The 25,164-nt window shown below is 44.2% G+C and overlaps 1 protein-coding gene across 1 annotated transcript; it reads left to right on the top strand.

Moving 5' to 3' along the window:
- Positions 1-209: 209 nt before the first annotated feature.
- Positions 210-24,915, top strand: TSNAX (translin associated factor X). The gene is made up of 6 exons (XM_081299661.1): positions 210-465; positions 650-754; positions 6,275-6,389; positions 8,213-8,343; positions 18,865-18,992; positions 23,208-24,915. Exons 1-6 carry the CDS (start codon positions 450-452, stop codon positions 23,583-23,585), a joined length of 873 nt encoding a protein of 290 aa, XP_081155787.1. The 5' UTR covers positions 210-449; the 3' UTR covers positions 23,586-24,915.
- Positions 24,916-25,164: the final 249 nt, after the last annotated feature.

Below are 25,164 nucleotides of genomic sequence, written 5' to 3'. Positions count from 1 at the left end.
GCCGTGACCAGAATACCCTACGCCTCAAGTCCTCGCAGAAGCTCGTCTCCCGAGGGCGACCGAGTGCGGGCCCAGGTACTTCGCCGGCGCCCGTCGGATTTCCGGGCTACAGTTGCGCCTGCGCGCCCAGGTTGCGGGCACTGCGCGGAGGGCGGTAGCGCCGGGCGGTGGAGATGCTCCGGCGGCGGGGCCGGAAATGAGAGCGGCCGGGAAAGAGCCGGCGAGGACTCAGCACGCGCGCAGGAAGTGTACACGGCCGGGGGAACGCCGACAAAGGAGCCGGAAGTGTGCGCGGCCGGGGAGCGCCGCGAGCGGGCTTCCGGTGTGCGTGGCCGTCACGCGTCGCGCGGTTTTCCCGCAGGCCCTTGTCCTGTCTTGTAGAGGGCGCGGGCGCTGTGCTGCGTTCCGCGGCCTGTAGTCTTCGCGCGTCCCAGCGAAGGCAGCCCGACATGAGCGGCAAAGAAGGTGGCGTCCCCGGAGGGCTCGGGCGCGGGCGCGGTGACCGTCGGGTCCCGGGCTGCGCCGCCATCCTATCGCAGCGGCCGCGCCCGCGCCCGCCGCCGGGAGGCCCGGGGATTCCGGGCGCGGGAGGCCGGGGCGGGAGGGCGCGGCGGCGCGAGTCCACCTAGCGCCCCTCTCTTCCGCACAGGCCCGGGCGGCTTCAGGAAGAGGAAGCACGACAACTTCCCGCACGGCCAGCGCAGAGAGGGCAAGGATGTGAGCGCGTCGTCGCCGGTGATGCTGGCCTTCAAGTGTAAGTGCCCCGGGCTGGCGGGCGGGGGCCGGCCGCTGCGCGTCCGTGTGCACCTGCTTTCCCGGGCTGCCGCTGTGGGTACGCTTTCTGCCTGGAAAGCCTGGAGTCTAGGCGTGACTCCACGGCCCGCTGCCCCCACGCTGGCATGAGGACACGAGTGAACGGCAGTGGGTACTGAGCACGGCACGGGCCTGGACGTTGCCCTGGGCCTGGTCGTGGTGCCTCGGCTGGTTGCCTAGCATGTTCGTGTTCAGTGTGTTAACCAGTCTTTTGAAGGCAGACTGTTGTGACCTGACACAGGAAGGGACCATTGTTAGTGGATTACATACGCCTTTAGATCCATGGTCGCCTTGTTCTCAGCCTACTAAACTGGTCAGGTTTCTCCCCATTTTGAAACCACAAGACACACCTCCTCTGCCCCCTCTGCCTGCTGACCTGTACTGCATAGTTTCTGTGGTTCAGTAACAAGGAAGGTATTCACCTGGCCGGTTCTGACTGGCAGTCATTGGAAGCTAGATTGGGGCTTGAGGGATTGAGCTGTTCACAGTATAAGCCTTCTGACTACAAGCAGCTCTCTGTTCCTGGCCATAGAGCTGCGGGAGTGTCCTTATGAATGGTACCTACTTTCCCTAAAGAGAATAAGGAAGAAACCATGGGTCCTTAACCTGCAAACCTCAGACATCACACATTGTCACTTTTACCACATTGTATTTGCTAGAAGCAAGGCAGTTTTAAAACCACTTCATGTTTAAGGGGAAAGGAATTAGGTTTCATTTTTTAAAAGGGGAGAGTCACAGATGTTTTGAGGCTAGCACAGTATCTACAGTGATCTCCAGTGATTCAAGAAAATTAGCTGTAACTGAACAGAGAGCATGCTGATACAGCTACATACTTGGGGGAGAAACTAGCAAGTCAAGTGTTCTGCACTTCACATTCCCATATAGCACTAGCTACTTCTGGCATGTTTTGCATTTCTGCCTGCTTTGGAGCACATAGTTCTTCAGCTGGAGTTGCTCCTAACTCAGTGCCTTCATTGCCTATTTGGTGAATCATGATTTTCTCTGAGATCTGGTTCAAGTAGCTTGTTGGTGGTAAACATGTTAATTATCCATCCACCCAGTGAAGAGACGGTTATTGATATCTCTTGGCTAAATCTAATATATATATATTTGCTGTAGCACAATTACATCTTATTTATTTGTTTTATCTCTGATACTGGTCTGAGCTCCTTGAGGATAACAACTGTATCTTATCTAATTTTATATTCACCACATCCAGCTCACAGTGAGCCTTGAAGTATTCATAATATAGTGTATGATTAAATAATAAGTGTCTATTACCTTGAAATATTGGATGAAATCTTCGCCTAATTTCATCTTAGTAATAAAAGCTGCTTATAAAAATTATAATTGAGGTTCTGGCCAGCTACTAACTTGGCTAATAGTTTGTTTAAGTTCTTGCTTTTTAATTCTTGGCAGAACACATCTGTCGATTCCCTATAAGCCAAGCAACTTCCTGGGTCTTTGGAATGAAAATGCTTCTGAAATAAGGTCATTAATGAGAGAAGTAAGTGGTTTATGGGCATTTCAATGATGATGCTTGAGAATTTGGAAAGTTGATACTTGAAATTTGCCGAGTAGCTTTGAAATACTCTCAGCCACATAAAAATAGATCTTTGTGAAGTGATGGGTGTGCTCCTTGGCACGAGGATGTCACGGTGTCCATGTGTACCAGCATCAGGTTGTATGCTGTAGTATTCATGATCATTTTTTGGTGCTAGGGATTAAACCCAGGGCCTTGTGCATGCTGGAAAAGTGCTCTGCCGCTGAGCTACATCTCCAGCCTGTGTGCACAATTTTGATGTGTCAGTTACAGCTTGGTGAAGCCATGATGACAGGAAGACAAGCAAAGAACAGGAAAAAGTCATCAATGTGAAAAAAGGCATTTATTTTCTGGAGATATACATATTGTATGTGGAAAGCTATTTTATCTTATGGGTGACAATTAAAGTTAATTTTTGTAAGCAGTTTGTGTCATTTTATGATCACATTTCATGTTCATGAAGGTGGGCATGTCTTTATATTTTGCACAAAATGCTCATTGTGAGCCTCCTTTGTGGGAGAACCCAAATAAGGCACGTCTGCAATTTAAGAATATTTTGGTTTCTAGTAGAACCTTTGATTTCCATGTAATTTAGAAATGAGGTGATTTTGTCCTCTTCATTTTTGTAGAGTAAATAATTGCTTTGTGCATATTAACAGTATTTTTAAGTGCAGTTTTTGCCTTCTAGCCATTTTGTATTCTAAGCAAATTAAAATATTCTCCTTCTTCAAGATTGCCATGTGTCCTTGTAAACATTACAGGTCTGTGGGAGGAGGTTTCAGCAGAGGTCTTTTTTTTTTTTTTCCTTTTAAGTTGTGATGAACACAATAACTTTGTATTATTTATATGTGGTGCTGAGGATGGAAAACAGTGCCTCACACATGCCAGGCAAGTGCTCTACCACTGAGCCCCAGCCCCAGCCCCAGCCCCAGCCCCAGGAAGGTCTTCAATGAGAACACTATCTTACAGAGAAAATGTGATGAGATGATGTGGTTGGTTAAACTTAAACCCAAGGTGCTTCAGGAAATACTTTGCTGTCAAAGGTACAAAACTTTCTTCATTAAAAGGAGTCATTAGATGAATATTTTACTACTGTTGATGCATAAGAGTAAAGAAACTTAAAATCTTATTTTACAATATCAATTTTATTTTTAAAATATTTTTTAGTTGCCAATGGATTGTGCTGCTTTTCTGCAGGTAGCAGGACATGAGGGAAGGCCGTGCAGCAGATTGAACAGTGCTTTAGAACTGATTTGTATCAGTAGCTCTAATGAATAGTTATAGTGTGAATTCCAGCAGCATAACGTCCATTTAGAAAGGCTGCTGTTCACAGTTACAGGGTAGGACAGTTCATTGCGTGCTGGAGTTAGTGCTCAGAGGGCAGGTGGATTTGTAGTATCTTTTCACAAATTTTGTTTATGGGAAATAGCATTCCACTGGCAGGTGGTGGATTCATTTCAAACTGTAGATGTGCTCTTGTCCAGCATGTTGTACTACGGTGACTTTAGCTAGCAAGTCAAGTGTTTTTCAACATCTTCTCTGGGCCTTCACCGCTGTCCTGTGCTCTGAGGATGCGGTGGTGAGGATAGAGTTCTTGCCTTCATGAATGAACCAGTTAACACACTGATAAGTAGACAGTATAATGTTAGCTGGTAAAACATAAATGCTGGGAAATAAGGAACCAGCAAAGCATGGTCAGGGTCTAGAGAGGAAGTGAGAAGGGGCAGCTGCCATTCACGCATCCGCTGGCATCTGAGTGATGAAGTGTGGATCACGAGGTGGTCAGTGGGAATGGTGTTACAGAGTGGCAGCAGTGTGAATCAGGAGTAGCAGGAAAGCAGTACACAGGCCAGGGAGGGTGTGATTTCACTATTTGAATATCTTGGGTTCTACGCATTACTTTTCCTGCAGGTGATCTTAATATGTCTAGAGACTCCTGGTGTTGGACTGTTTTAGTTAATGTTATTTATATATGTGTATTTTCTGTGTAGTATAATAAAATGAGCTTTTTTCTTTATTCTAGAAAAGGTAAAACATTTTCTTTCAATTAAATTAACCTTTTTCTCCATTATAAGTATACCCAATGCCACAGATGGGGTCTTTTAAAAAGTAATAAAAATAATTTTGTTACTTGGTATAAATTTTAGTAAAGAAAACATCTTGAGACTGAAACAGCAGTTCATGGTGAAGAGTTGATTATTTTAAAGAAGCTTTGTATTTGATAGTATTAAATTAGATTTTTTTTGTAAATAAAGGCAGTTAGAATAAAAATCTTTCCTAATATTTGTCAAAAGCAATTTGAGCAGAAGAAATGAAAATTTATTAGTTTAAAAGCAATTATATTTCACCAGTATAAACAGAAATTCCCTTCAGTAGTGCCTTTAGCAGTAATTGCTCATACAGGATCAGGAAAAACAGGATAGGAGTCAGAGTGGTCACATACAAGCAAAGGATGTTTGGGGCGAGACGTTTTAGAGATTGTGCAATGCCTTGTTCTATAATCAAGAAGGAAAAGAGGAGTGAAAGTGGAGAAGGAGACTCTCGTGGTTACATAGTGTTGTGGGGACTCTGGTCTCTTCACAGTGACAGGATGAATCATCAGACTGTAAATTAACTGGATACCACAGCTGCTTTCAGTCTCCCTTGTTCTGGGAACTCTTACTTTCTAGTTTTCTCCTTGGTTCTCTTTTCCTAGATTGATTGGTCGATTTCTTTCTTTTTCTTTTAAGTATTTTTTTTAGTTGTAGATGGGACACAAAATCTTTATTATTTATTTATTTATTTATTTTTATGTGGTGCTGAGGATCGAACCCAGGGCCTCACGCATGCAAGATAAGTGCTCAACCACTGAGCTACAGCCCTAGCCCCTGATTGATTTCTTTCTTTCCATTTTTTTTTTTAGTGTGGTGCTGGGGGTTGAACACAGGGTCTTGCACATGCTAGGCAGACACTCCATCAGTGGGCTGTGTCCCAGCCCCCTCTTTATAGATTTCTCTTCTCTTCTTCTTTTTTTTTAATATTGTTTTTAGTTGTAGGTGGACACAATATCTTTATTTTATTTATTTATCTTTATGTGGGGCTGAGGATGAAACCCCGTCCTCGCATGTGCTATTCAAGTGCTCTACCACTGAGCCCCAGCCTCAGCCCCTCTTTCTAGGTTTCTCACATCCTGTGTTGTCTGACTCAGTTCTCAGCTGGTTTTTGCTGAATACTGTATGGTTTAGCTCTGAAGTTAAAATAAAACCAATTCACATAATGATTGTGAATTTTCAATCTTTTTTTCCCTCTTTATTTCTTGAAAATAGTATTTTTTTCAAGTACATTTGGTTTGAATGCAGTATAGTAACAAGGTGAAATAATGTGCATTTTAGGTTCACATGGTTTATTTATTTTTTTAATTTTTAAAAATATTTTATTTTTTAGTTGTAGTTGGTCACAATATCTTTATTTTATTTTTATGTGGTTCTGAGGCTCAAACCCTGGGCCTCGAACATGCTCTGGCACTGAGCCACAAGCCCAGCCCCCAGGTTCACATGATTTATAATACATTGACTGGGGTGTCACTAGATACTTATGTGTGATAGTCATATTTTTAGCTTTTAAGGAACCGAGGTTTGGTTCACAAAGCTCCTTTCATCTTCATTTTAGTCCACCAGTGCTGCTTTAATGCAGTTCATGAGCTCTGTTAGCCTCAGGGATTCAGGAATGGTGTGTTTCTGTGCCTCCTTGTCATGTACAGAAAGGTATTTGGAGGACAGTGTCCTGCCTCCTGGTTTGAGACTAAGTGACTGCATGTTCTGCTCATGTTCCTTGTCAAGTGAAGGCAGGTGGCTTCAACCATGTCTGCATTCGCCTTGTGGCCTGCTGCATGAGGGCTTGAGTGAGCGCCCGCCTGCTTACGGTCAACTGTGTTTTCAGCGTTTCAGCAGGAGCTGGATGCGCGGCATGACAAGTACGAGAGGCTGGTGAAACTCAGCCGAGACATAACCGTTGAAAGTAAAAGAACCATTTTTCTCCTCCATAGGATTACAAGGTGCGTAAGCCTGTTTAAAATTTGTTACAGTTGGATACAGTTACATATGTTTTTTATACCTCAATGAACAGTCGCTTGCTGTCAGATGTGGTGTCTTTGGAATATATTGGGATCAGAGAGTATTAGCAAGTACATTTTAAAACTAAATGTTTTGTTAAAAATAGGTGGGGAAAATTCTTGATTTTGGAGCAGCCAGGGATTTTCTGTTTTATGAAGATCAATCATTCAGATATAGCTATTTGGGAAAATAAAATTTGGATTATTTATTAGAGCCTAATACATTCAAATTTTACTTTGTTAATAGGTGTGAAAATTTAATATTAAATAAATGTTAAGGTATGGTCATTCTCATTTGTTTCCAACTCATTGCACTCTTTCAGTTGTTAAAGTTGTTCTGTTACCTTCATACTGTTAACTGTAGTGTATACACTGCTGTTTTATTCTACCTGTTGTAGCACATGGTACTGTCAACTGCTTGTCTTTGAAAGCTCTTCTTTGTTTGACTTTTCTGTTATTGTCTTCCTTTAGGACTTTACGTTGTTCTTTTTTGGTACCAAAGATTGAACTCAAGGGTGCTTAATCACTGAGCCACATCCTCAGCCCTTTTTTGAGACAGGGTCTTGCTAAGTTGCTGAGGCTGGCCTTGAACTTATGATCCTTCTGCCTCAGCCTCCCGAGCTATTAAAGGTGTGCGCGACTGCGCCCAGCTACTATGTTCTTGTTCTAGGCAGACAGTCTGTATTTGATGTCTTTGCTGAAAGTAAAGAAACCACCTTAGAGTAGCCTAAACAGAGCAGGGAAGTGTGCAGCAGTGATTACGCAGATGCTGCTGTGTGTCTCCCAGTTTTCACTGTTGCCTCTTCCTTTGCTTCATACTTCATTTGGCCAGCTTCCTTTGCTTCTCTGTTCCATGTGGGGTAGAAGGTGCCTGCCCTGGAGCCCCCAGCTCATATGTCTGGGTCCTGTTCCAAAAGAGATTCTAGTTGCAAATTCTAGATGCCACTCCAGAGGGATAGCTGTGATTGATGTTCCACTGTGTATCTTATCAAGTATTAGGTAAGGCCAATTGTGATAGCCTTTTGTTATCAAAAGCATTATTGAGATATTCCTTCACTAACTTAAAACTTTTTTTTGCATGATACTGGGAATCAAACCCAGTGTCTTGCAGTGCTCCATCCCTGAGCCATATCCCCAACCCTAACTTTTTTTATTTTATTTTATTTTTTTTATTTTTTAGTTTTCGGCGGACACAACATCTTTGTTTGTATGTGGTGCTAAGGATCGAACCCGGGCCGCATGCATGCGAGGCGAGCGCGCTACCACTTGAGCCACATCCCCAGCCCGTCCCAACCCTAACTTAAAACTGGGTGTTGAGTCCAGGGGTTACTCTATTATTGAACTACATCCCTAGCCATTTTTATTTATTTTCTTTAGACAGAGGGTCCTTAAGCTGCTGAGGCTGCAGTTCTCCTCCTGAGCCTCCTGAGTAGCTGGGATTACAGGCATGCACCACCATTTAGAACTTTTAAGATAAGTCTCTAATACTCTAATTTTTATTCCATTTACTGGAAGCAGATATGCCATACATATTCATTGAATGTGGCAGTTAATCTTTTTATTACCTGTCTAAAATCAATTTTTGTACCTAGTAGTATATTACAACATTTTCCATCCTATTAATAAAATATAATTGTAGATAAGGGTTAGAAGTATCCAAATACATAGATATTTAGTCCCAGTTAATTCATATTTGGATGATTTTGGTTTTTCATTATTAAAGCATCTGGCTGAAGTCCTAAAAGTTTCCAATATCTTAATTATAGTGCTCCTGATATGGAAGAAATACTCACTGAATCAGAAGTTAAATTGGATGGTGTCAGACAAAAAATATTGCAGGTAGCCCAGGAGCTGTCAGGAGAAGACATGCATCAGTTCCACCGAGCCATCACCACGGGTGAGTCTGCCATCACCTCAGTGGCAGCTGTGTTTTAGAAAAAATGCTACATGATTTATGTGTGAGTTGCATGAATTTTAATTGATATCTGGTAAAATCACATTGGCTGTTTAAAAAAAAACAAGGTCTTTTGGGTAATGTGAAGACAGTCTGAAAACATTCGGTTGGCTTTATTTTTCTGACTATGTAACAATAGTTTCTGACTGATCTAATAAGATAATTGAAAATATAAAGATAGTAGAATGAACTTTCTTGGTTTTATTCAGTAGAGAGGGCACATATCATTTCTCACTAAAGGAAAGTCTCACGGTGATTCTCAGTTTGTACTTTGGTAATTCATGGAGGAGAGTTTGTCCCTCAGCCAGATGAACCCAAACGTCTCCCACTGTGACTCCATCTGGGAGCCTGGGGATAGGGTTGGGTTTTATCTGTTTATTTTAAAGAATTTTGGTGGTCACCGCTGTCCCATGAGTTGAATGAATGTTCAGAATTCTCAGTCCTTTCTCTGTCCTCTTCTGAACCCAAGTCCATTGCTGAGAGAGGTGCTATGCCAACCGGGTGTACCCAGGACTTGCAGCAGGGTTGGGACACGTGCTCACTTGCCGTCTGCTCAGAGTGTGTCTAGTTTCAGCACTTGTTTATCAGAAATGATGAATTGTCTTTCAGCTTTGGTGGCAGATGGTGGCTGTGTGTGCAGTGGGGTCTTGGAGGTGAGCTACACTGTTAGAGACTAAAATGAAAGCTCAGGTCTGCGAGGAGTTGTCGCAGCCATTCCCAGAGGAGTTAAGGACCCAATTCTGTCATTTGTTAGTTCGTATCAGGGGCTTATTTGTTTTTAAATAATAGCCAACAGTAATGAGCATGGTTTAATGTATTTAGTTTGTGTTGTCAGAAGGCACCACCTCAGATAAGACGGATTTCACTAGGGTGAGAAGTCCAAAGATGTTGGTGGGAAGGTGAGGGGAAAGCTAAGCCCAGCTTCTAGCAGAAAATATCTGAGATATTTTCATGACCTGGTGCGGGAAAGAGTTTAGAATGACAGAATACAGCACCTGTTAAAGAACAGTGGATCAATTGAATATCATTAAAATTAAGGCGTTCTGTTTCTCCAAAGTCATTAATAAAGAAGTGAAAAAGCAAGCTGAAACATGAGAGAAGACATTTAAAATACATGTTTGGATAAAGATTCTTATAAATCATCAAAAAGAAAAATATTGTAAAAATGAAGAAAAAACTTGGACAGAGGCTACCCTCCCCACCCAAATAAAGACCGTCCAAATGGCTGACGTACATATGAGAAGGTGCTCTTGTCCTGATTGACTGCATAACACAGAAGTAGGACCACAGTGAGCTCCCCTTGCCCCCAGCGTGGCCCAGTTACAGAGATGAGCAGTGACTTAAAGGATGAGCTGGTGGCATCTGGACCTGAGCCTACATTGCACACCACATAAGACATGAAGAGGCCCGTAGCAGCTCTTGTCATAATGCCTGAATTGAACAGTGACCACAGTGTCTGTCAGTAGGAAAGTAGATATGTGAGTGATATAGTTTTATGAAATCTACTATAAGCAATAAAAATGGCAAATACCTGCAGCAGTGTCACAGGAATCTCATGGTCACTGGGCAAAATAAGCAGGCCAGAAGAGCACTTGCTGTGTCTTTCTTCTTAGGTGATGTGTAAGTGCAGGCAGGTTTGATGTGGGAGACAGAAGGGAGGACAGTGGTTTCCAGGAAATGGAGTAGCTGGCAGAGTTGTTGACTAGGGGCATGAGGGAACCTCCTGAGGTGATGGGAATGTTTTACATTTTGATCTGGGTGGTTACATAGATAAACACACGTGAAGATTCATTTATTGACTGTGTAGTGCGTAGGTAAACTGCACCTCATTTTTTCTTAAAACCAAGAAAAGCTGGTGTTGACACATGAGTTCTTTGCTCCTTTACCAAGGGGGCTCTTTGCATTGGGGACCACATGGGCAGTGCCTCCCTTTCTGGCAGTGCTGTGGTACAGGTGTGGTGTGCTCAGTGGAAGAGCCATGCATTCTTAGGGGTGGTGCTCTCTGTCAAAACTTCTGGTGGCTTCCCTTGGCTCTCATTCCTGGCTGGTGGTGGGTCGGAGTTGTTGGCCATCTCTGCCTCACACTCTTGTACTCCACCTTTGTTCCTCCCAGTGGAGGTACCGTGGGGAGAAGGTAAATTGGAACTCTGTCCAAAGTGCCCTGCAGGCTGCAGTTGGGTATGGATCTTGTCAGAGATGAGGCAGGAGCAGTGTGTTTGTACCTGAGTGTACTCAAGGGAGACCTGGTGAGTTATGGCCACCTCACCTCCCACAGCTAGAGCGCCACCTGGAGCAGTGGAAAGGTAGCCGGTCTCAGTAGAAGCTGTGGTGGGTGTGCACGTGAAATCCTGAGGGACACTGGCTGATGGGGTTGGTGCTGGGGAGCCAGGTTTCCAGAAAGACTTTGATTGAAGTGGCGGCACAGCCTGTCTCACTGCATCACAGTGAGCAGAGTCCCAGTTGCAGGTCTCTGGAGCTTCCTATTGGCTTGAGTGACTGAAGGCGGGTTTGAAGAGCTGTGTATTCCTGGCATTGTTTCCTTCACATCATGCAGGAAACCTGTCGTGCAAAAACTTAATGGCAACATATAAAAGCTGACCACAGTTGTCCTCACTTGTCAGTTTGATCTGTCCTTAAAACTTGTATCTTTGCTTGGCGCAGTGGCACATGCCTGTGATCCCAGCCACTCAGGAGGCTGAGGTGGGAGAATCACAAGTTCAGAGCCAGCCTCAGAACTTGGGGAAGCCCTTAGCAACATAGCTGAGACCGTGTCTCAAAATAAAATCTAAAAGGCTGGGGATGTGGCTTAGTAGTTTAGTACCCTGACTTTAATCCCTGGTAGCATACACACACACACACATACACACATACACACACTCTTGTGTATCTTTATAAAAGCTTGTGTGTTTTCATCACAGTGTTGGTGTTGCAGACGTGAGAAGTGATGTCATTTTTCATGTGTGGATCAAGCTTCCAGGTTTCTTACCAGGTTATGGCTAGGCTCTGTTCTGCACTATTCCCCAGGCACCGAGTGGGACATTTGAGATTTGGCCCATTGGCTCTACTTGGCATGTCCTTCACTAAACTCACAGGTGAGGGGTGGAGAAAGAGTGCCAGCAGCCAGGGCCACATGCATAACCACTCCAAAGACACCCTGCAGCTCTGTGGTGTGGCCTGCCTTGGTTGCCAGTGGTGTTTCTCAGATTGGGAGGGAGTGGGATGAGCACAGCTGCTCTAGACTTCTGCTCACTGGATCACTGAGGATGCTCGTGCATACCATATAGTCTGTTTCAGGCCCTTGTTGGAGTTTTCTTTGAGAATAACCTACTCGTGGATTTTAAAAAGTAGGGATTTGATTCCTTATAGCCCATTTTGCTGCAGAAAGTCCTTAAAGTTATTTCAATTGAAGCAATAAAGGTTTTTAAAATTAAGGAATAAAACAGCCAAAGAGTATCCAGGACTTAAAAAATTTTCTGACACTTATTTAATAAAATTGACTATTTACAATTAGGGTATGTTAACAATAAGGTGCTTATGAAATGCCTGCTGCTTGTCATTGTTTGTCTTGGTGTTACTCCAAGTAGTTGTTCTTTTGACTTGGAGATAAAACAGTTCTGGCATTGAACTAAAAGAGTTCTATGCCTATTAAGTATAGTGGCACACAGGCCATTTCCTAAGGGGTATTGTGGAGTACAGACATGAGTATCCTTGTGTTGAACAACAGCAAAACCGAAGGTCTGTTCCCAACACATTGCTTTCTTTCTTTTTAATTGATTGGTAGTACTGGGGATTGAACCCATGGCGCTCTGCCACCAAACTCTGTCCCTAGCCTTTTTAAAATTTGTACTGGGTACTGGACCCAGGGGTGCTTTACTATTGAGCTGTACGCCCACACCACCATCGTTTTTATTTTTTTGATTCATTAAGTTGCCCAGGCTGGCCTGAGACTGCCTCCCAAGTAGCTGGGAGTGCAGGTGTGTGCCACCGCACCGAGCTTGTTGGAGGTATTTTTTTAAGCCACTATTTTTATATTCATGATTTCTTTGAATTCTTGCAGTACCCCTAAATTATTTTTACCATTTTACAAGTTAAGAAATCGAGGCTCACAGAAGTTATGCCCAAGGTAATAAGCCACCAAGGGTGTCCTTGGTGTCTCTGAGTGGTTTCAGTTTACCTCTTGACTTTAGAATCTAGTCCTAGTAAGGGCTTCTGTCTTGCTTACCCCAGATATTAAGGTTCTCTTTATAAACCAGCATATGTTAATTGTTTTCTTTTTTCATACCACCAAACAACTTACACTGTTTCTTCATTGTCTTCCTCTCCCTTATTGGAATGTAGACTCAAATCTCTGCAAAGGTTTTATTTTTGTATGTACTTGAAAAATGTTGAAAGAATGAAGAATAAAACTATTTTTTTAAAAGACCCCTTTTTCCCCCCAACTATATCCTTTATCTGATGGTTTGCTTTTGTGAGTTTTTAATTTTACTGTTGTTTTTTCTAAAAGAAAATGTTTCCAGGAGCTATTTCTTAAACACAGTAGCTGGAATTGGATCAATATAAATGTATCACACTTAATCCAAGTATTTTCCAATAAGAAAGTTCTGAAGTCCATTATAGTCATACAGAGAAATATGATAGTTTCAGTATATTAGCAAAACTGGGAAGGCATACTAGAAAACAAAGTAGGGTGTGAATATCTGTATCTGTTTAAGAGAAGTGCCAGAGACCTTGGTGAATTAAGGTAAAGCCAAGTGGGGACACAAATGGCTGGCCGGTGGCATCCTGGTAGCTTGCCAAGGTGGAAGTGACTTCCTTCTCTTTTCAATGTGGGCTGTGCAGTAGTGGTGCTGAGCGTGCTCTGCCCATTTGATCATTCAGGGATGCGGCTGTCCAGCTTCTACTGTCATCAGTGTAAGAACCACCAGGGCGTCAGCACAGGACTGAGGCTGGGGAAGGAGGAGAATGGAGGGAGGTACTGAGGGTTTCTGGGGCAACTGTGGACCTGCAGGAGGGACTTTGGCCACTTCCTATGTGCCAGTGTCACAGCCACACCCGACTGCAGAGGAGAGCGGGAAATAAGGTCTCTCTGTACCAAGGAGAACAAGAGACGTTAGATGACTAGTATTTTTCTCTGCCCGGTGTGGTAATTTTGGGTCCTTTTGATTTAGTGGAAAATTTGGGTATATGCCTATTCTTAGATTTTAAACTTTTTGTGGAGATTTTCATTTTATTTGAGAGTATTCAGCTAATTTGTAAGTGATTTTATAATTCAAAGGGTGGTGGAGGACATCAGCTCCCACCCTGGAGGTGTTTCAAACCTCTTTATACCTCTGAACATTCCTGTTGCTTTCCTGGGGCTCTCTGGAGCTCAGGTCTCACTTGGTAAGGATGGGTCTTCTCATTGTTTTGGGGCTAGTGCACCAAGTCAGAGAGGCGCACCCTTCTCCTCACAAGACTCTCCTCCATCACGCTGTGGTGGAGCACACAACAGTGTGCTGCCACATCATCTGCCATTGCCCCAAGTCCTAGCAACTACTAATTTCCTTTCTGTCTGTATGAATTTCTCCTCTGTAAATATAGTTAAGCAACATGTGGCCTTTTGAGTCGGGCTGCTTTCGGGTAGCATCATGTTTTCAAGGCTGTCTGTATCTTGGCATATGTCGGGACTTCCTGTACATGTCCCCCACGCTGGTTGTTCGCAGTCTGTTACCCGAGGGTATCACGTTGACTCACCTGCTCAGTTTCCCTTTTGGCCTCTGTGAGTGGCACTGCTGTTACCATCCTGCAGGCCTTCGTGTGGACACCTGCTTTCCCTCCTCTCAGGCACAGCCCAGGGCAGGACACTGAGTCTTGTGGAAAACAGTTTCTAGAAAGCATCATAAGCCTGTGAATGAAGTTGAGATGTGAGGTTGCGATTTATTACAAAGCCTGTCTCGCCTGTTTACCTTTATATGCTTTGTTTGTTTGTTTGTTTGTTTTGCTGGCACTGGGGATAGAACCAGGGCCTCTCACATGGCCAATCAAGCACCCCACCACAGAGCTACACCCCAGCCCTTGCATTTGGTTTTTGATGGAGAATTGGGCTGAATGTGTATTGCTTAAGATGTAATATAAGAATGAGAGGGGTTGAGGTTGTAGCTCAGTGGCAGAGTGCTTGCCTAGCATGTGCGAGGCACTGGGTTCGATCCTTAGCACCACATACAAATTAAAATAAAGGCAGTTTGTCCATCTACAACTACAAAAAAAAGAATGAGCAAAGATAATTGGAAGCCTTTTATTGAGTTTCCCTGTATATGTTCCAATAGGGAAACAAGGAGAAAAATAAATTACATGAAGTCAGCCTCCAGACATCCCTCTTACTGGAAGTTGATTCTGTAAATAATTCTGATTGGATTTTATCCAAGGTAAAGGCAAAGGGGAAGGCATTGTTTGATGACATGTGGCAGTAGGCTGAGAATTTTCACCTTGGGGATTATATGCTGAATATAACGGATGTCCTTGTCATCAAGTTGAAGCACAGCTTGTCTAAACATCCTTTTACCTATTTGTGATCAAAATGCTGTTCGGTGTTTTGGGCCAGTTGTCCTTGAACTTTCTCAGTGATACAACATGAAACCTAATTTCTGTGGAACAGAATTGGCCACCTTACTTCTGAAGTGACTTTTGTCAAATATATCCTGAGTGTCCCAATGACAGCTTAACATGACCTCAGGAAAACCTGAGACCTAATATCAGATAGCTACCCATGTCTGACAGAGAGTGGCACCACAGATACATTTTGGGTCGTCTCATTCTGCATGACTTTTTCCCAATGAATAAATCAGGACTTCTGATTCTGAGTTTTCTCTGTAAGAATATATTTTTTTAAATGGACTCAAATCCAAAATAAGTATAAGTCAAATACAACTGTCTAGATAGTTCCAAATATTTGTGGTCCTGGGGATAGAACCCAGGGCCTCATGCCTGCTAGATAAGCACTCTGCTTATCTAGCATTGGGGAAAGTTGTAGTGGGAATTCAGTGGGAAAAGGTGAGAACAGTGTGCGTGTTTATGTGGAGCTGCATGTAGAGCAAGTAAAACCGGGGAAGGCATGAGTGTTTGAATTACAGCCCTTTTCACCTGACTTCAGCCTCAGCTGTCTTTATGAAGGAAGGACTGACTGTCGGTAATGCAGCCAAGCGAGGTTCCATGGGCACTGAGAGTGGCCCAGGACTTGTTGTTCATGTCTTATCTTTATTGTTAGCAGTTTTATCCTGGGCTTCTGGGTAAAGATCCATGAAACTTAATAGCAGGGGCTTGAGCGGGTGCTTGCCCCCTGTCCACGGCAGCATTCTTCAAAAGCTGGAAGTGACCCGAACCCACCTGAGTGAGGGTGGACGGAGAGGTAGAATGTGGCCTGTGCATACCATTGAGTGTTTCTTCACCTCACAGAGGAAGGTTGTTCTGACTCATGATGCACATGGATGAGACTTAAGGACTTTAAGCTAAGTGAAATGACAGTCACAGGACAGATACTGTTGTTCCCCTTATGCCAGGTCTGTAGTCAAAACCAGGACAGAAAGACTGGTAGTTGCTGGTGTCCAAGGAGGGAAAACCGGGGAGATGCTGCTTAAAAGAAGATTCCAATTTTGCAAGATGAGGGGGTTCTGGAGGGGCTGGGGACGTAGTGCAGTGATAGAGTGCTGCCTGGCATGCACAGGCCCTGGGTTGCCCCAGCAGCCTCCACCCCACACAAGGTGAGATGGTGATGGTGTGTACACTCTTAGGGATGTATTTATTACCACTGACATGTACAATTAAAAATGGTTAAGATTTTTTTTTTGTTTTGTTTTGGTGGGACTGAGCATTGAACCCAGGGGTGCTTTAACGCTGAGCCACACCTCCAGTCCTTTTTATCTTTTGAGACAGGGCCTCTTTAGGTTGCAGAGGCTGGCCTTTAACTTATGATCCTCCTGCCTCTGGGATTACAGTTGTGTGCCACCATGCCTGGCAATAATGAAACTAATTCTAAAAACAAAATCAAAAGGATTCTAATCACCATTGTTCTCTAAGCAGGGTGACAGAATTCATTTTATGGTGAACAAGCATTGCTTCCTAAATTGCTGTTTTGCTCACAGAGACCAGTAGGGAGAAGGTGTGTCTAATCTGGACCCCTGGGCTCAGTGAAAGGCTGAGATTCTGCCTTCCCAGGTCCTCTGTGGCATACAAGGACATTCTTCTTGGGTCTGTGTCACTTGGTTGAACAGAGCCTTTTAAGGAGTTTGTGGACATGCAAGAGGAGGAAGGGAGCTGAGCTGGGGGTAGGCACCGTGAGTTGGAGTGCCTTGCGTAGTTGAGGAGGAGTCAGTTCAGTGACAGGTGGAGCCACGATCGCCTTTCACCACCACCGTCCAGATGCCTGGCAAGAACAGCTTAGAGGAAGAGTTTATTTTGGCTCGTGGTTCAGAACACTTAAGTCCTGTGGTCAGGGCCTCCTCTGCCCTTGGCCTGAGGAGAGGCAGAGCACTAGGTGGGAGGGCGGGGGCAGAGGACAGCTGCTGGGCTCTTGACCAGCCAGGTGGAGTTCCCAAGGGCAGTCCCCCAGTGCCTTTCTCTTCTAATCATGCCCCACCTGCCTGCAGTCACCACCTAGTGAGTCCAGATCACTAATCCATTAACTGGATTAATCCACTGATGGGATTACAGCTCTCAGTCCAGTCCTTCCACTTGCTACATATCCCAGCACATGGACTTCTGGGGAATGTTCCTAAATCTAGGTTCCTAGATTTAGACTGTAACAGAATAAGCCAATAATCAGTCAAAAAGCAAACTAGCAGCTGGGCACGATGGCACATGCCTGTAATTCGAGCAGCTCAGGAGGCTGAGGCAGGAGGATCAAAGCCACCTGAGCAATTTAGCGAGGCACTAGGCCTCAGTGAGACCCTGTCTCTAAATAAAATATTAAAAAAGGGCTGGAGATGTGATTCAGTCGTTAAGCACCCCTGGGTTCAATACCCAGTAACCCCCCCACCAAATTAATTTGTAGGTAGTAAAATTGAGTGGAACCAACCTCCTGGCTTGGAGCTCTGTGTGAATACCGTGCAGCAGGCGCCGTGGTCTCTGCTCTGGCAGTGGGAGTGTTACGAGTTGCTCTTCCTACTGAAATGTTTGTTTTAAAGTCCATCTTAGTGAAGCTACATTATGTGGCAACCAAACAAGATTTCTATCTGCTTCTGCAACACGGTGCTCCCGAGTGATACAAAAGAATAATATTGTATTGCTAAAAATGTTGGTGGTCTTAGAAATAGCTATGTGTGAAGTAATGTCAAGTTCAGCAGGGTAGACAGTATGGGGAGGGGTCCAGCTTTTTTTCTACCATGTGACTTTTTTCTGAAGTTAATATCACTTCATAAAACATTCGTGCCACTTTAAGAAAACTGGACCAAAAAAACCAAAGGCTGAATGTTTCTTTGATGTGTGGATGCTGATCCATAATGGGAATGGGGGTGGGGGGCATGGGAACAATGGAGGAACTTTAGATAGGGCAAAAGGGAGGAAGGGGAAGGGAGGGGCATGGGTTGGAAAGATGGTGGAACGAGATGGACATCATTACCCTAGGTACACGTAGGTACCTAGGTACACGTATGACGACACCAATGGTGTGACTCTGCTTCCTATATCACTAGAGACATGAAAAATTGTGCTGTGTATGTGTACTCTGAATTGAAATGCATTCTAATTAAGTAGATCTAAAATTTAAAAAAAGAAAAAGAAAAAAACACTGGACCAAGAAAACTTGACCTCATAAATTGGTCTATTCCACAGTGGTTTGACATGACCAGATCAGGACCAATACTTGGTGATACTCTTTAGATGATTGCTTTTTGAAGGTCAGATATAGCATGTCAGACTTTAGGGGACATGATTAAAGCAGTGCAGGCAGGACCCTCTGTAACTGCTCAAGAAGAGCCCAAGGTGCAGTGCCTGTGATGGGGTCCCCTGTGTGAGCTGGGTCCGGGCAGCACCTGGTGTCAGTCGTCCACAGTGGTGCCAGCACCCCTCCACCCTCTGCAGAACTTCACCTCCCAGAGTGAACCTGTGCTCCTACTGCGTTTTGTAGGTTTTCATAACAGGCGTATTCCTAGTTATTAAGTGTTCTTCCACAACATAATTTTACAATACCCCGTTTTTAAGAAATGGATGTCTTCATTTAGTTGTGTTTCTATGTCTGCTCTGTGCAAGGCACTGGGGACGCAGTGGGGACAGCACTGGAGCACATGCCTTGCTCCAGCTAGCTAACCATGAGAGCCGGGGTGGTCAATCCCATTAGGCTTGGTACAAAGGCCTGGGGGAAAGTGTGCACCGCCTTCACCAGCACAGGCCTGGTGGATTCTGCTGTGGACATGGGTGGTCGGGGGAAGTCTCTGACTGTGACAGTTCTATATGTTTAGTTTCCCTTAGTGATTGTTTTTGTTTGTTTTTCAGGACTGCAGGAATATGTGGAAGCTGTCTCTTTTCAACACTTCATCAAAACACGGTCATTAATCAGTATGGATGAAATTAATAAAGAGTTGGTATTTACAACAGAAGACAGTGGAAAAGAAAACAAGACTGTGAGAACTTAAAATATTTCTTATTTGTATAGTATATGGCTTAATGGTCGTAGGGGATGGACTAGCTCCATGCGGAGAAGATTGAGATGGGGCATGATCCACGTGATTTCAGATTCTCAGCCAGGGAAATAGGGCTTTTAAATGTTCTAGTTAGGGATAGAAGAGGAACAGCTTGGGGTACACTGGGAAAAGAAACAATTTTCTGCCTAAAGCAAACACTGTTATTAGTTCTTTTATTAACCTTGTGAGATAAGAATTATCACCTCATTTTACAGAGAAGGAATTAGGCTTTTATTTATTTATTTTTTAAAGAAAGAGTGAGAGAGAGAATTTTTTTAATATTTATTTATTTTTTTTTAGTATTTGGCGGACGCAACATCTTTGTCTGTATGTGGTGCTGAGGATCGAACCCGGGCTGCACGCATGTCAGGCAAGCGCGCTACCGCTTGAGCCACATCCCCAGCCCTAGGAATTAGGCTTTTAAAGAATAGCTAACAAGAAGTCACACAACAAGTCAGGCATGGTGGCTTGCTTCTGTGATCCCTTCGGGAAGATTGCAAGTTCAAAGCCAGCCTCAGCAACTTAGCAAGATCCTAATTAACTTAGTGAGACCCTGTCCAAAATTTAAAAATAAATAAATAATACAAAAGGACAGGGGTGTAGCTTAGTGGTTATGCCCTGGGTTTAATCCCCAGGACCAAAAAAAAAAAAAAGCCACACAGCCAAGTGGCAGCACTAAGATTTGAAACCAGGCATTTTGCATCCAATCCTCTGCTAAGTCTCTCTGCCAGAGCTTCTCAAAGTGAGCTCCAGTGGCCCCTTGTGCTAGGTGCTGCCTCAGAGCCTTGTTGGAGAGGCTTTGACTTGAAGCTTTGTAGTGAGGCCATGTACTTACTCCATACCCGAGGGATCCAGTAAAGTCGTTGTTGCATGGTGAGAGCTCTGAATCACTTAGATCATGATGCTTATGTCTGAATTTATGTAGCTCTTGTGAATTAACTTTTTGCAGGTAGATTTTTTTAAAAAATATTTTGTTTTAGTTGTAGTTGGACACAATACCTTTATCTTATTTTTATGAGGTGCTAAGGATTGAACCCAGCGCCCCGCATGAACTAGGCAGGCGCTCTGCTGCTGAGCCACAACCCCAGTCCCTGCAGGTAGATTTTTTAAACAAGCACTCTTTCTTTTTTCTTTCTGGATTTTAAGATAGAAAGAACACTGAGGCAACAGGGTGAGCCCTTTTTCTTTTTGTTCGTTTTGGTTATATCTGACAGTAGAATGTATTTTGACATATATACATGAGTGCAACTTCCTGTTCTTCTAGTTTTACTTGATGTGGAATTACACTGGTCATGTATTCATATATGAACATAGGAAAGTTATGTCCAACTCATTCTAGTCTCTTTCCTATTCCTATCCCACTCCCTTCTCTTCATTCCCCTTTGTCTAATCCAAAGTACTTCTATTCTATGAGCCAACAGCCACACGTCATAGAGAACATTTGGCGTTGGCTTTTGGGATTGGCTTATTTCACTTAGCATGATATTCTCCACTTTCATCCATTTACCAGCAAATACCATAATTTTATTCTTTTTTAAGGCAGAGTAATATTCCATTGTGCATACCACATTTTCTATATCTATTCATCTGTTAAAAGGCACCTAGGTTGGTTCCATAGCTTAGCTATTGTGAATTGAGCTGCTATAAACATTGACTTGGCTGTGTCACTGTAGTATACTGATTTTAAGTCTTTTGGGTATGAACTGAGGAGTGAGATAACAGGGTCAAATGGTGGTTCTATTCCAAGTTTTCTGAGTAATCTCCATACTGCTTTCCAGAGTGGTTGCACCAATTTGCAGTTCCACAAGGAGGGCCATTTTGAATGATGTATCTTTTGACATAAAATTCTGATAAAAATTTTTTCCCTTTTTTTTGCCTTTTTCCCCTCCTTTTATTATTTTTAGCACCAGAGAGTCAGGATAGGTAGGTGGGAGGTGGAAGGAGCTGCAGGAGTAGACTTCCTGTAGGTCAGCTGGAAGCTAGTCTGACACACGGGCCCATGTGGCATGACTGCCGGGCCTTGAGGGCCCCCTGGCCTGCTCTGCGCTGCGCTGTGCTGCAGTGGGTGATGCCGACTGAGGAGCTCCGCTCCGACCAATGAGGCTCCTGCGTGCTGGCGAAGGGTGGTGAGCTGCCGTGAGAAGCGAGCAACCCGCTTGACCCTGCTTCTTAGCCACCTGGGATTGCCACAGCCCCTTCCTGCTCCCTCCTCCCGAGACGGGAGTGTCCAGGAAAGCAGACAGACTGGGAGCAGAGTGCTTGCCGTGCCAGGATTCGGTGCCAGGTAGTTTTAGGTCATGGTGCTGTGTCGTCATATGCACTGTCAGGTTGCTGAGCCACGTTCCTAAATGGCATTTCCTTTTAATGTTGAGGGTGTTTGGTGCTGAGATTTGATAGGGCAAATGTTGTGTTCTGGTTTGCCTCCTGAGGATATTGTCAAACTGACTTAATTTAAAAATTACAAAGTCTCAGCATACAGAACAGTACAGAGTAGAAAAAAAAGTGAGGGCCCTATCCCACAAGCTGGACTCAGTGGTTAGCATTGTGACATATTTACTTTTTCTAAATGTTTTTAATTAAGCCATTATAAAGCAAATTAGCAATACCATGGTATTTCACCCTAAATACTATAGTATCCATCTTGAAAAACTGTACTTTAAATTGCTTTTCTTCACTAATAAACTTCAGGAAGATATTGCTGCCAATTTGTTAGTTGAAGTTTGTTAATTTTTAAATCATGCTTCTTTCTCTAAAATCTACTTATTTATAACCTCCATATCATGGTAGAAACAAAGAACTAATGTTTTCCTTAAGTTCATTTTTATGAATGGCTTTGTTTTAGTTGTAGTTGGACATAATACCTTTATTTTATTTTTATGAGGTGCTAAGGATTGAACCCAGTAAAGTAAATGCACTCATCTCCACCCCCCTACCCCACACAACCTGCTTTTCTAAAAAGTGCCAGTCTCTGATAGGAACATGGCAGGTATTCATGATGTGGTTTTAAAGGCTTTGGAATGCACTCATCTCTGAAGAATAGTGCGCTAGTTCATCAGGTTATATAAGTACAGTTCTTACCTGCCCACCTGTGTGGTTCCCGCTTCCTGCAGTCTCGGCTGTAGTTGCACCGTCACCTAGCCAGGGCTCATAGAGTTTAGTCTGACGTCACCACTACAGAGGTGACCTGGAATGATGTGGAGAGAGGGTTTGCACGTGGATGATCGCTGCCAGCACTGAGTGTGTACTTGTGTTGGAGCATTGTGCTGAGAATGGGGTCAGTGCTGTCTCATTTAATCCATAAAATAAACCTCTGAAAGGGTCCTGTTATCCATATTACAGATGAGGAGACTGAGGTTTTAGATAAGATAATTTGCTAGGTGCAGCAAGATGCTGGAAGAGGTGGGAGGAGATGCCTCGAGGTCCTTGGAAGTGTTAACCTCAAAGCAAGAGGGACCGCTGGCCTGGAGGAGGGAGGGCGGAGCACCTGGGGGTGCAGTGAGGCTCTGTTGGCAGGAAAGGCGATGCCAGGGAGTAGGCAGCTGTGCTGACACCAAGAGGCTTGGGGTAGAGTGGGTTGCTCAGGGGAGTTGAAGGTTGGAGGAATGTTTAAGGAGGCTGCAGAGGGATCCACCAAGGAGCGCTGAAAGAACTGGTGAGTAATTCCTAGTGGAACACACTCCACGTGGTTATGATCGCTGCACTCATCCTCCTGAGTAAAGGGTCCACGGGTAGGTTTTAGTATTGATTCCAGGTTCTGATTTCATAGGCCGAGTTCAGGAAGGACGCAGGAGTGTGAGGGAGCCGGGGTGCTGCAGCGAGAGGCCCCCAGTCATGGTGGTTAATGCTGAGTGGAGAGGAGCCGTCTGGCTTGGGAAGGCTGCATAATTGTCAGTTGAATGGCGATTTTCGTGCTGCCAGGTCATGAGGCCATGTTGAAGAACACTTTCCTCTGTCTAGTGAAGCTGGAGGCAGTTGGTCTTCCTGGGGCAGTGTGAGTCTCAGAGTACCCTGGGCCTCTAGTTACTCCTCCCCAGGCCTCGGGCGGGTTCCTCTTCCCCGGCACAGGCTCTGCGTTCCTCTTGGACGCAGTGGACTGGGTGCGCTCTCCAGTGAGCTTTCTTTGTGTGCATTGCTTTCTGTTTTTTTGTTTTCTAGCCCTCCTTGGATGCACAAGATAAGCATCTTGTCACTTGGAAACTGAAAGTCACACCTGTGGATTATCTTCTGGGAGTGGCTGATCTAACTGGAGAATTGATGCGGATGTGTATTAACAGTGTGGGGAACGGGGACATCGACACCCCCTTTGAAGTGAGCCAGTTTTTGCGCCAGGTGTATGACGGTTTCTCCTTCATTGGCAACACTGGGCCTTACGAGGTCTCCAAGAAGCTGTACACCCTGAAACAGAGTCTGGCCAAAGTGGAGAATGCTTGTTACGCCCTGAAGGTCCGGGGCTCCGAGATCCCAAAGCATATGCTGGCAGACGTGTTCTCGGTGAAGACAGAAATGCCTGATCAGGAGGAGGGCATCTCCTAGAGCAGCGTCCCTGGCTGATTCCGAGAGACCAGTTTGTAAGACTGTCACTTAGCATTTCACTGGACTTTGCTGTGGCATTGGCCTAGAAGTGTTTTCAGTTGTATGTCTTCTAAGTTGTACGCACACTGTACATATAGTTTTCAGCTGAGGCCCTCTTTTCATTCGTGCAAGTGTGGGCACAAGTGTTTGCATGTGTGCCTGTTTGAGGTCTCTGCTGGCTGACCTTCACCATTTATCTGTGCTAGGTGAACGTGCTATGTATTGCTTTTTCTGCGGTACCTCTTTTAATGTTCTTGGTGTGAATGTTGCGGTTATCATTTTTAGTGGCAGCAATTGTAAGTTGGTGGTTTTGTTTTAGATAGAAAAGATTTCTTAGTTGCACTTCTGAACTTCCACACCTCCAAAACTGGCTCCATCCATGGAGCAAGGAGTAAAAACTAATAATCTGTCAACATTTTAAAATTATAAGTTTTGAGGTATTTTTGTAAGAATTCGTATAAAGTTCTGGCTAATTTTAGGCCATTTTGAGTTTATAGCCTTCCATAAAAAATGGACAAATGCCCAGATATTAGTATCTTCACTGTTTTGTTTTCTGCAGGGCTGAGGATGGAACCCAGGGTTGTCGTGACAGGCCAGCGCTCCACCACTGAGCTACATCTCCAGCCCCTCCTCATTTTTTTTCCTTTTGTTGTAGAAGATATGATGAGGAATTGGAGCTAACATTTTAATGTTTTTAGTGGTTAAGCTGAATTATGTATGTGTATGTAACTAATAAGCTTTTAGTGAGTATTTAGCAGGATTTTCCCCCTTGCCATTATTAGAGGCATGCTTGAAGGCTTTCCTCTTCTAGCATCTATTAGAAATTACACTTAGGTAATTGCAATGAAATATCGAAACACTTGAGTTGATCCCAACCTTTAGAGTTGTCCAGTGGCATTGGTAAAGTTGCCAAAGAAGATGTGTGGTGCACAGTTGGGCCCCTGAGATGGTGGTGTGGTCTCCAGTGCTCCTCAGAGGGGGAGCGGCCCTGTGGGTGAAGGGACTGGAGCAGGAAACCAGCCTTCCCAGACCAGCTGGCTTAAGATCTAGTCACTGGGTTTTGTTTTTCGAAAGGTCATCTCCGCTGGTAAGAACTAATCCTTGACAGTGTCCCTTTTTGAACAGTGTCACTTAAGAGGATGGAAGTCAGGGGCCTGGTGCAAAAGCTGCTGCGAGGTGGGTGGTCCTGCACCGGGGCACCACTCTATGGGATTAGCCCCTGTGCACATTCTTGTTACTTCTACCATTTGAATTTAAATAAAAATAAAGTGGTAATGGATTGATAAATGTTTTACAGATGTTTAAGTCTTTTGAATAAAATAAAGAAATGAAGCTCACTGCTTTGATCTTGTTGAGAAATATGTAAAGTATAGAACTGTGGTTGAAACAGGAACCCCGATCAGACTAGCTGAATATGGTGGGTTGTCATTTCTAAAGTCAGTCCAGAGGTGGGGAGGTTTCCAGGTGGTTCACTTGGAAGTTCAGGGACACTCCCTTCAGATTGTGTCCCCCTTGATGGTAGCATAGAGACACCATGGAG

The sequence above is a fragment of the Spermophilus citellus genome (assembly GCF_964194105.1).
Source record: "Spermophilus citellus genome assembly, chromosome: 6".
Classification (NCBI taxonomy): Eukaryota; Metazoa; Chordata; class Mammalia; order Rodentia; family Sciuridae; genus Spermophilus; species Spermophilus citellus.
Note: the sequence above shows the minus strand (reverse complement) of the source record. Positions and strands in the feature narration are given on the sequence as shown.